The sequence below is a fragment of the Myotis yumanensis genome, unplaced genomic scaffold (assembly GCF_028538775.1).
Source record: "Myotis yumanensis isolate MYYU_CA2020_CCGP unplaced genomic scaffold, mMyoYum1.0.hap1 SCAF_4, whole genome shotgun sequence".
In the NCBI taxonomy this organism is placed as follows: Eukaryota; Metazoa; Chordata; class Mammalia; order Chiroptera; family Vespertilionidae; genus Myotis; species Myotis yumanensis.
This window is the reverse complement of record NW_027223755.1, coordinates 16,425,394-16,436,688: the sequence shown is the minus strand read 5'-3', so window position 1 is coordinate 16,436,688 and position 11,295 is coordinate 16,425,394. Positions and strand designations below refer to the sequence as shown.

The following is an 11,295-nucleotide window of genomic DNA, read 5'->3' as shown; positions in this document are numbered from 1 at the left end:
TAAAAACAAGACAGCTAGCCCAAAGTGGAGTTGCTTAATTACACTTTCTCTCCTAGAAATAGAATCTCAAACCAGTCAATCAGGTATCACCCAATTTGCACTAGTTAGGTCATCTGACAGATAGGACCCTGCACTCCCCTAAAGCAGCAATTTTCAACCTTTTTCATCTCATGGCACACATAAACTAATTACTAAAATTCTAAATAAAGCACACCAAAAAATATATATATTAGTAGCCCAGTGCACAAAAATTTGTGCACTCAGGGTGTGAGGGTAAGGGCTGTGGCCAGACCCCTCAGGCCGACCTGCACCCTCTGTCATGTTCTGGGACCCCGGCCACTCCTGGCCTAGGCACAGGCCTACAGGCTTGGGGCAGCCTGGCTACCGAGGCCCCATTTTATCAAGAGAACAAAGTCGGTGTTAGTTACAGCGCTCACCGAATCCAGTACACTGCATCTGTGCATACAACTGCCTCGTTCATGTGCTTGCTTCGCCCTACTGAATTACTAACATCTTGAGGACATAGCTCCGTCTTATCCTGCTTCACCTTCAGTGCCTGGCCTGGTGCCAGGGACCTGAGAGGGTTTGCTGAGTGAGTGAATGAGTGAATGAATGAGCAAATGAATGAGTGAATGAATGAGCAAGTAAGTGAATGAGCAAGCAGCTACCGGTCGGGATAGTTGGCACTCCACTCTCGGCTGCCTGATGCAAACCCCGGGCAGTTCCTGCCCTGCTCCCAGCAGCCCCACTCCTCTCTCCCAGCTGCATAGTTTGCGCAGGGCAAAGGCGGTCCAGGTGAGGGTGTTGGCAGATCGGTGCATTAGCACCTGCCAGCCTCGGATCCCCACTGGAGGGCCGTTTGTGGGCGTGGCCAGTGGTGGATCGCTGTGGTCCCGCCCACCAACCCTGGGTCGGGTCCCATATGGGCTGCCTGCTGCCCAGGTCACAGATAGCAGGCCTGGATGGCAGCAGGGCAGGCGGGATGGGCTGTCCCGCCCTGCCTGCAGTATGCAAATTAGCCACCATCTTTGTTGGCAGTTAATTTGCATATCTTCCTGATTAGCCAATGGGAAGCGTATCGGAGGTATGGTTAATTACCCTATTTGTCTTTTATTAGATAGGATAATATTTTTTCCCGATCTGACAAAAAATAGGTATAGTTTTCCTTTTTCTTTATTTTATTTTATTTTTATTTTTACTTAAAGGGAAGGCTTTATTATACATCCCCTTCCACTATAAGAAAAGGGTCCCCCTCCCTAGCTACCCTCCCATTCCCAGCACACACACACACACACACACACATATACACACCTACTAAGGCACAGCCAGCGTGGGCACAGGCTTTGGCAATGAGGCCCCTAAGGGGGCCTGGGTCTGACCAGCTGCTATGTGGGGTGTGGGGTGTGTGGTGTGGGGTGTGGGGTGTGGAGCTCAGCACCTTTGGAGTTGGGGTGGAGTGGGGGGTGACCAAGAAGTCCCAGGGCTCCCAAGGAAAGTGGAAGAAGGGAAGTGGGAAGAAGTGGTACAGGAAACAAGGCAGGTGAGAAAGCAAACAGGGCGGATCACCAGGAAAGAACTGACTAGGGAGGAAAGGAGAGAGAGAGTGAGGAGAGAAAGGCAACATAAGGTGTGGGCAGCCAAAGATGCAGGAAGGGACGGGGACAGAGAGTACGGGACGGGGGAGAGCAGGGGACAGAAATGGGAGAGGAGCCCCAGGGGGAGGACATTGGAGAAGATCAGAACCTGGTAGAGACACCCTCGCAGAGAAGAGGGCATCGGGAGCTCTGGGACAGCCTCAGACAAAGCCCGGATGGGCCGAGTACACCAGGTCAGCCACGTAGGCCAGCAGGTTGATGGCTGTCAGGATGGCCACGGCCAGGCGGCAGTCCCAGGCACACACATAGTGAATGTGGCTGATCATGCAGACGGAATCCCTCCTGCGCTGGGGGATGCCGCCATACCTCTCGTGGAACTGGTAGAGAGGCCAGAGGACCATGGCCGAGGCGTACAAGAGGACGGAGAGCAGGGCCAGGCCGGACAGGAAGCTGGGGAGGGGGATGGGCAGCGCGTTGGTGAAGTCAAACAGGTTCAGCAGCATGGCCACGGCGGCCAGGATGAAGCAGATGGCATAGACGGCCACGCACCACTCCAGCGCCGGCTTATACTTGTACAGGTAGGGGTCGCTGATGAAGACGAAGATGATGCATGCCACGACGGTCTCCACCACCTTGAGCAGGCCTGGCACAGTGGCCATGTAGCCCGTGATCTTACCCCGGGTCAAGGCCACCTCGGTGGCATAAGCCACACATGCGATGCAGGAGAAGACGGTGGCGGCGATGGCGTGGCCCCTGGTGCGGCCGTGACCCAAGAACTGGACGTAGGTGGTGGGGTAGATGATGGAGGCCGAGAAGCAGAAGAGGGTGGCGTAGTAGGCGTAGATGATGGGGAAGTTGGGCCAGAAGAGCGGGAAGCGAGCCTGGAGCCCGCCTAGCTCCACCACGATGATGATGAAGGTCACGGCGAAGCAGAAGCACCAGGCGAACATGCACCAGTCACCCAAGAACCCTACATATGCGTTCACGCTGGCTACCAGCGAGAAGGCCACGCAGGTGGATAGCAGCTGGAGCAGGCGGCACAGACCCTCAGGGGACCCCAGGATGGTCGTCACTGGCATGGCCGTGGTCTTAGCTTGAGGACCCCGACGAGCTGAAGTCAGACACCTGGAAAAGGTTAGTCAGAGCATGAGACGGAGAGAGAGGACGTCAGTGTCCAGCTCAGCCAGCTCCGCCCTCGGAGACCCAGGTGACAGCCCAGCCCGGGAGAACGCTCCCCCCTCCGCTAGGAAACTCAGGAGCAGCTCGGGCCACACCTCCCTCCCCCCACCCCCGCCCCGCCCTCAGCCCCCCAACTGCGGGGGTGGAAACCAAGGCCACTGGGCGAAAGTCAAAATAGGTATAATTTTGATACAGACAACTACTATTGTGTTGGCTGTTGTGATTTTATTTGACAGTCTAAGGCAGCGGTTCTTAACCTGTGGGTCGCGACCCCTTTGGGGGTGGAACGACCCTTTCACAGGGGTCGCCTAAGACCCATCGGAAAACACATATATAATTACATATTGTTTTTGTGATTAATCACTATGCTTTAATTATGTTTAATTTGTAACAATGAAACTGGGGGTCACCACAACATGAGGAACTGTATTAAAGGGTCGAGGCATTAGGAAGGTTGAGAACCACTGGTCTAAGGGAAAAGAGGTCAATGCCCTTGACTAGATAGGCAGATTAGGCAGATTATTTCATGTTTTAAAAATTCTTGCCATATCCCAGTGTGCCTGCCATGACATGCGCGTAGAAAATCACTGCCCTGAAGAAAAGTAACCTTGTAACAACCAGCCTGATTTTTTGCTGAGTATAACTTCCTCGTTCCCATTCCCTCTGACTATAAAGTCTTAAACACCTGAATGGTTAAGCCTGGCTGGTGTGGCCCAGGCCCAGTGATTGAGCATAAACTTCTGAACTAGGAGGTCAGGGTTCGATTCCCTGGTTCCATCATCATGTAACCTTCATCATAGTAGCCTTGCATTGTGGTCAGATATGCACTTACCTGGTTTCCCACCACCTGCCCCTTGTGCTAGATTATAAAGTACTTAGAGCCTATGTGCTTAATGAACCTTTTCTCTGAAGCATATACTATGGTGGCTGACATTAGTCAGGGCACATACCCCAGGTGTGGCCACGATCCCCAGTGTGGGGTGTGCAGGAGGCAGCCAATCAATGATTCGCTCTCATCATTGATATTTCTCTCTCTCTCTCTCTTTGAAATCAATAAAAATATATTTAAAAATAACCTTTTTTTATGGGAGAAGCTAAATTGATTATCTTAGACACTTTTAGCAGCACAGGTTTTTTATTTTTAAAATAAGTAACTTTTTTTGATTGGAAACCAAGATGGCGGCATAGGTTAACGTCGGAGTTTGCTGCCTCGAACAACCACTTCAAAAACACAACTAAAAGACGGAACGGACATCACCCAGAACCACAGGAAGGCTGGCTGAGTGGAAGTTCTACAACTAGGAGGAACCGAGAATCAGAGGAGGCACAGTGCTGAAGTAAAATACTAAGGTGCGGAGTGCGTGCGGCGTGGGCTGGTGGCTGAGGGCGTGGTTGTCTGTTTCAATCCGGAGGGAGCCTCAGACTCTGAGCTCCAGATCCGGGTGAGTCTCTAGGGACCCAGACTCAAACGGGAGAAGTGGGACTGTCTGGCTTCGGTCCCTCTGAGGTTTGCAGCGGTTGCTGGGACAGAGAGGCAGAGCCCCTGGGGACGCACTGAGAGCAGCCAAAAGTGCTCCCTCCTCCGCCCTGTTGATCCCGTGGGACCCGCCCCGCCCAAGCCCTGCACAGAGCCATTTGCTGGACAGCCTCAGGCAAAGGCTAGATTATCACCTCCCTAGAGGACAGAAGTTCTCCCACTGCAGACAGCTGATTCTCACAGCCAGTTGGGCCTGGAGGTCAAGTAGTAATTACCTACAACAATCAAGGCTTAACTACAACAAGACTGCGCACAAAGGCCACAAGGGGGTGCACCAAGAGTGTCTACCTCAGGTAATTGGGACACTTAACACGGAAAGCCACTCTATCGACACAGCGAAGCATAAAAAAATGCCGAGACAAAGAAACAGGCCACAAAGGACAGAACCAGAGGAAAGCAGGCTACTGGATATAGAATTCAAAACCACACTTTTAAGGTCTCTCAAGAGGCTTCTAGAGTCTGTCGATAAACTTGATGAGATGTACAGGAAATCTAATGAGACCCTCGATGGTGTGATAAAGGACCAACTAGAAAGTAAGCATATACTGACTGAAATAAAGAATATTATACAGACTCCCAACAGCAGACCAGAGGAGCGCAAGAATCAAGTCAAAGATTTGAAATGTGAAGAAGCAAAAAACACCCAACCGGAAAAGCAAAATGAAAAAAGAATCCGAAAATACAAAGATAGTGTAAGGAGCCTCTGGGACAGCTACAAGCATACCAACATCAGAATTATAGGGGTGCCAGAAGATGAGAGAGAGCAAGATATTGAAAACCTATTTGAAGAAATAATGACAGAAAACTTCCCCTACTTGGTGAAAGAAATAGACTTACAAGTCCAGGAAGCGCAGAGAACCCCAAACAAAAGGAATCCAAAGAGGACCACACCAAGACACATCATAATTAAAATGCCAAGAGCAAAAGACAAAGAGAGAATCTTAAAAGCAGCAAGAGAAAGAAACTCAGTTACCTACAAGGGAATACCCATACGACTGTCAGCTGATTTCTCAACAGAAACTTTGCAGGCCAGAAGGGAGTGGCAAGAAATATTCAAAGTGATGAATGCCAAGAACCTACAACCAAGATTACTTTATCCAGCAAAGCTATCATTCAGAATTGAAGGTCAGATAAAGAGCTTCACAGATAAGGAAAAGCTAAAGGAGTTCATCACCACCAAACCAGTATTATATGAAACGCTGAAAGGTATCCTTTAAGAAGAGGAAGCGGAAGAAAAAAGTAAAGATACAAACTATGAACAACAAATCTATCAACAAGTGAATCTAAGAATCAAGTGAATAAATAATCTGATGAGCAGAATGAACTGGTGATTATAATAGAATCAGGGACATAGAAAGGGAATGGACTGACTATGCTTGGGGGGGGGGAAAGGGGTGTGGGAGATGCGGGAAGAGACTGGACAAAAATCATGCACCTATGGATGAGGACAGTGGGTGGGGAGTGAGGGCGGAGGGTGGGGTGGAAACTGAGAGGAGGGGAGTTATGGGGGGAAAAAAGAGGAACAAATGTAATAATCTGAACAATAAAGATTTAATTATTAAAAATAAATAAATAAATAAATAAATAACTTTTTAAAAGTACATAATAGTTCTTTTGAATGAAAATTTTAGTTAATATTTACTTATTTAATCCACATTTATTGAGCTATTACTAATGTCAGCCACCATAGTACATGCTTCAGAGAAAAGGTTCATTAAGCAGATAGGCTCTAAGTACTTTATAATCTAGCACAAGGGGCAGGTGATGGGAAACCAGGTAAGTGCATATCTGACCACAATGCAAGGCTACTATGATGAAGGTTACAAAAATCACATTTCATGCTTGAGTTTGGTAGAAAAATAGATGATTTTCAGCTAAGGGGAATCGGCCAGCTGTATTTGAGATCCTTCTAAAGCAGCGGTTCTCAACCTGTAGGTCGAGACCCCTTTGGTGCTCGAACGACCCTTTCACAGGGGTTGCCTAAGACCATCCTGCATATCAGACATTTACATTATGATTCATAACAGTAGCAACATTACAGTTATGAAGTAGCAACGAAAATAATTTTATGGTTGGGTCACAACATGAGGAACTGTATTTAAAGGGCCAGAAGGTTGAGAACCACTGTTAAAGCTTGCGTAGCCCTGTCATGTCATGCTGACTCAGTTGCATTCCAGATGTCAGTCAGGTTAAGGACATCCAGTGGGGACAGTAATTCAACATATTTCTATGCCTTTAACATGTCAGGTAAAAGGCCTTTAAACATTTTCAAGATCCAAGGCAGAAAGACCAAGGGAGAAAATAATGCTTGGGTAATTTTTTTGTAATTTTTAAAAATGTAATATGATCCTTTCTAAATCAGACATGCTCTTAAAATATTTATTGGTTTGAAGTTCTCAAAGTATTTTGGAGGAGATTGAGGGAAGCATTTTTGGTAGAAATTTGGAAACTAATTATCTCATAGCTTTGATGGTATTTATATGCAGTTTAAATATCTGTGAGCTTTCAGAGAAGATACCAGATTCTTGGAAAAATTTCAGTTCAAGGGAAGTTGGCAAGGATTAAGGCACTTAGTAAGGGTAGAGAGGGGACTGGTCAGCTAGGTTATATTTGGAAACCTTCATTAGGGGAAGGCAACTATGAAGAGATGCAAGAGGCAAAGAAAAAGAGTGAAGGAAAGAATTATATCAAACTTGCGGGTCGAAATGACAAATGCAGAATGCAATGGAGTATAAAATGAAATGAAGAACATGATGGATGATCAAAGAGATTCATCAGATATGGAAACCACCCATCTATATTCCTTCATGTTCCCTTAATGCCAGTACATACATTTTCAAATTTCTGACATCTTTGTTGCATTTTCAGATGTCTGCTGTCTATTTTGAATGTGAGATTGAGTCACCCAAAACTTTGACTTTACTTGTATAGGGTAGCAAATGACTAATTAGGTAACAACTACAAAGTACTAAGAGAACAGAATAGTTTTAGTTAATTTGTTTACGAAGCAAAAATATATTTTGTATCACATGGAGCAGCAGTCACCAACCTTTCGGACCTCATGGACCGAAAGGACCACTGGTTGGCAACCGCTGACATGGAGCACACCAAAATGCTATGACTGCATCTTTGTTTTACAGATTGCATTCCCACCTGGAAACTACAGTTTAACCAGCTGCGCCATGCCTTAAACACAGAGGCCGATTAATAATTACCAGCTTGATCACCTGAATCATTCATATATTTGTTCAATAAGTACTGGCTGAGCACTAGTATGACCAGGCACTGTTCTAAGTACTGGCAACAGCTGAGTGAAAAAAACAACAATATTTGATGAAGCCAGTGTTCTAGTAAAGATGTTAGATTTGAAAAGGAACAAACAAAATACACACTATATAAATGTATAATGTTAATAGTAAAGCAATATGAAAGAGTAAAACTGGGCAGTGGTTAGAGTTAAAATTGAAGTGGAGGAGTCGATTCAAGTAGCAAGGTTATGGAAAGTCTTTTTTATGAGGTTTGTCTGAGCAAAGATCTAAGAGAAGTGATGGAGTGAGCCATAACTAATGGAAGAAGAGTGAAAAGGGAGTGTACTTGGGGAATACTTAAGTTCAGCCCAGGGCAGGAAGGAATAACAGGGATGGGGGATAGGGTGGTGAGGAGGTATGGAGGTGTCTTCAGAGACGCCTCAGGAGCTAGTGAAGACTTGTAGGACGTGCTAAGATTTTTGATGTTGTATGGAATGTGATGGGAAGCCTTTGCTGAGTACTGACATGACTGGACTTACATTTGAATAGCATCATCCTGGCTGCTATAGGAGATGGATTCAAGGGTAAGAAGCAGGCTGACAGGAGGCTATTTTGATAGTGCTGGGACACCATGATGGTGGTTTGAACGGGGATGGTGGGGGTGAAGCTGAATAGTAGTAGTGAACTTTGAAGAATTTTTTAATACACTGACTATAGATATGAAAAATTAAAGTCTAGGATGACTCCACAGATTTTTGTTCAAGCAACTGGATAAATGAACACCTGGTTTACTGGCATAATGAAGATTGGGAAACTAGCAAGTTTGGGGGTGTTGTTTGCTTTTGGACTGGGACAGTTTGCAATGACTGATAGGTATCTAAGTAGAGCAGTCAAGGAGATAATGTGACATGTAAGTCTTGAGTTCAGTGGAGAGGTTAGAATAGGAGACATAAATGGTGGCCTTGTCTGCACATGGCACTATGTTATGTGTTAACACTGTTTCTGTTCTGCTGGACAACTGAGTTCACTCTGTATGGAGGACTCACAATACGCAGATTGTGCTTTGCTATCCTCTTTAAAAATCATACCCTCCCACCACACAACTTAATCTATTGCTCTGTAACAGAGTTCTTCATTTCTTTCCTCTCAGTTATTTGAAAAACAACTGAGAATTCTATGTATTGTACTAGGTGGCCACAAGGACAAGTTCATGCACCGCAAAGGTGCCAAGTGAACAATTATGGAGCATCTGTAAGGGCTAAACTTAATAGAATTGAAAAGCAATTCTAAAGAGCTCCCTAGGCTAACTCTCCCTTTGTGGAGGATGTAACAAGGTCATTATATTTAATTTAGCTCCGAGGTCATTCTGAAACCAATCTGACCCAGTGTAGCCTGGATTGTTTTCTATCTAACAACCCTAAAATGACTCCAAGGGACGTCAACAGGATGTAGTCACTAGGGAAGTTCAAAGAGAATATGCTATGGATATCTAGTAATATCATTAAATAACTTTTTGGGACATACTTGCCTGGGCCCCTCCCTCCTTCCACCTATCCTTGGATTCGACTCAAGAAAATCCACATTTTTAAAGGGTTTACACCTTCACATTGAAAGACTTCTTTTGGTGAAGGATACATTTTACTGTGTGTGTGTGTGTGTGTGTGTGTTTGTGTGTGTGTGTGTGTGTGTGTGTGTGTGTGTTTCTGTGTTGGAGGAAGGGAGGGACACGTGGGAATGGAAACTTTTCAAGGATTTGTTGTATTATTTATATCTTTCTGCTCACATATATAGGTTCAAGTGATGTGCCTTCTAGTATTTGCTCAAATTGATAGAATTGCCCCCTGCCCCCCTCATAGAAACATGGATGAGACAGAAACATCAGTTGGCTGCCTCCTGCCCCCTACTGGGGATCGAGCCCACAAACTGGGTGTGTACCCTGACCTGGAATCCAACCAGCAACCTCTTGGTGCATGGGATGATGCTCAACCTATCCACTGGGCCCCTCCTTGTTATTTTTTAGTTGGTGGATGCACATCAGTTGTTGGATGGCTGCCAGTGCCTGTGGGTGCCCTGTTCTTCATCCTATGTCAGTGTTTTATCATTTTTCCACTTGGGTGCCAACAACTGAGTGTGGTTCATCTGGTCTGTGCCCCCATTCTCTATTTTTACAGCAGAGGATGAAGTCAGTTACAAAGGTGTTTTTCCTTGGTCCACTGAAGACTCAACTGAGGTAACGGAAGATCATGAACAAATTTCTCTTTTCAGGGAGTTATGAACTCTGGAGGTCAAAGAATAATGTTTGTATGTGGTTACTCACCATACTGAGGAAAGTTAATTTTTCTTACTGGAGATATTTTTCTAAAACAATCAACTGAGAGGACACATCCAGCACTGTGGCTGTTGCCTCCTTTACCCATGTGACTTTGCTGGGTGAGTCATTCTGCACTGTTTATCCAGAATCCACAGCTTTTATGCCGTCCTTCAAATAATAATGTACTTTGTTACACCTGGTAGAAGCTTACTAGTCACAAACTGAATTATTTAGGTGATTTTTGAAAAACCAATTTAGACACCTTTTATCTCACAAACTTAAGATCAAGGCTTATGATTCTAAGGCTTATGATATTGTAAGACTGTGGCAATATACAGACTTGTGCAATGTCATTTTGACAGGTGATGACGGAAAATGAAAGCATATCTACAACCACATTTCTTTAATGTGATAAGTTCCTAGGGCATTCAGGGATTATTATTTTTAAAATGTGCTTGATGCCTGCCACTTTGCTACCAAAAATAAGCTAGTCTGAGGGGGCTAAGTGTTAGAGGACATTCCTGGCAACTATTTCACCTGGGACCATTTGTGACAGCATTCTTGACTTCTTTTTTTACTACTTTCTTTCTCTGTTTTCCAACCAAACCAATTTCTGACAAAAGAGCTGGGGCATTTTTTAAAAAAACCAAATATAATTTTTACTGCCAAAATGTATAATGGAAAAATTATTAATTTAGGCTGGTAGTTTATCTCGACCATTTCAGAACATCTAACTTTTAACAGGAGTCAGCGCCGTCAAACACATGTACTGCAATACTGTTTTAGGAAGCAGGAGAGAAGATTGAGGGGGGGGGGGGGGGAGGGGGGATCATTATGTTTGAGCCAGAAAATCTGCAGTCAGGGAGCTCAAAAGTTCTTTGTTAATAGGCCTATGACCTTGAACAAGTTACTTTGCCTATCTGGGTCTTCAGCTGTTCCATGCAGCCAAAAAATGACTGTCCAATGCGAGTCTGTTGTGGCCAAGACCTTAAAAGTGTTTCACTGGTGAAAATCATCATTGATTTGGAGAGTCACACTGATAAGACACACTGCAGCACACAAATCCAATGCTTTGTGATTTTACACTGTACCGATGTGCAAGCTAGTGGATGTGCACGGGCTTCATCTAGTTCCCTGTAGGTAAAGGAGTTTATTTTCAGAAAAGAACAGAGGGGACTGTGGCTCTGCGGGAAGATGAGCCCCAGGGGGGTTTTGCGAAGTGGACTTGCAGAGAAACTGACTTCGGGGTGAGTAAAACTGAGATCCGAGGTTGCAGACACTTTAAGGGAGGGGAGGTGTCATTTGAGTCTTTTACACAACAAGGATAACAGTGACCACCCGCCACAGGACGTGGCTCTAGGAGGAACCACTCCAGGGAATGACCCAAGATACTTACAATGTCACCAAGATATTTACAAATAAATC

At 45.3% G+C, this 11,295-nt stretch overlaps 1 protein-coding gene across 1 annotated transcript; it reads right to left on the bottom strand.

Annotated features, from left to right (window-relative positions):
- Window positions 1-1,795: 1,795 nt before the first annotated feature.
- Window positions 1,796-2,674, bottom strand: LOC139008424 (myeloid-associated differentiation marker-like). Its single transcript, XM_070411700.1, has one exon. It carries the CDS (start codon window positions 2,672-2,674, stop codon window positions 1,796-1,798), a length of 879 nt encoding a protein of 292 aa, XP_070267801.1.
- Between the last annotated feature and the right edge of the window lie 8,621 nt (window positions 2,675-11,295).

What these genes read in the sequence shown, in the direction of transcription:
- LOC139008424 (XM_070411700.1), bottom strand. Translation starts at nt 2,674, where the DNA reads ATGCCAGTGACGACCATCCTGGGGTCCCCTGAGGGTCTGTGCCGCCTG.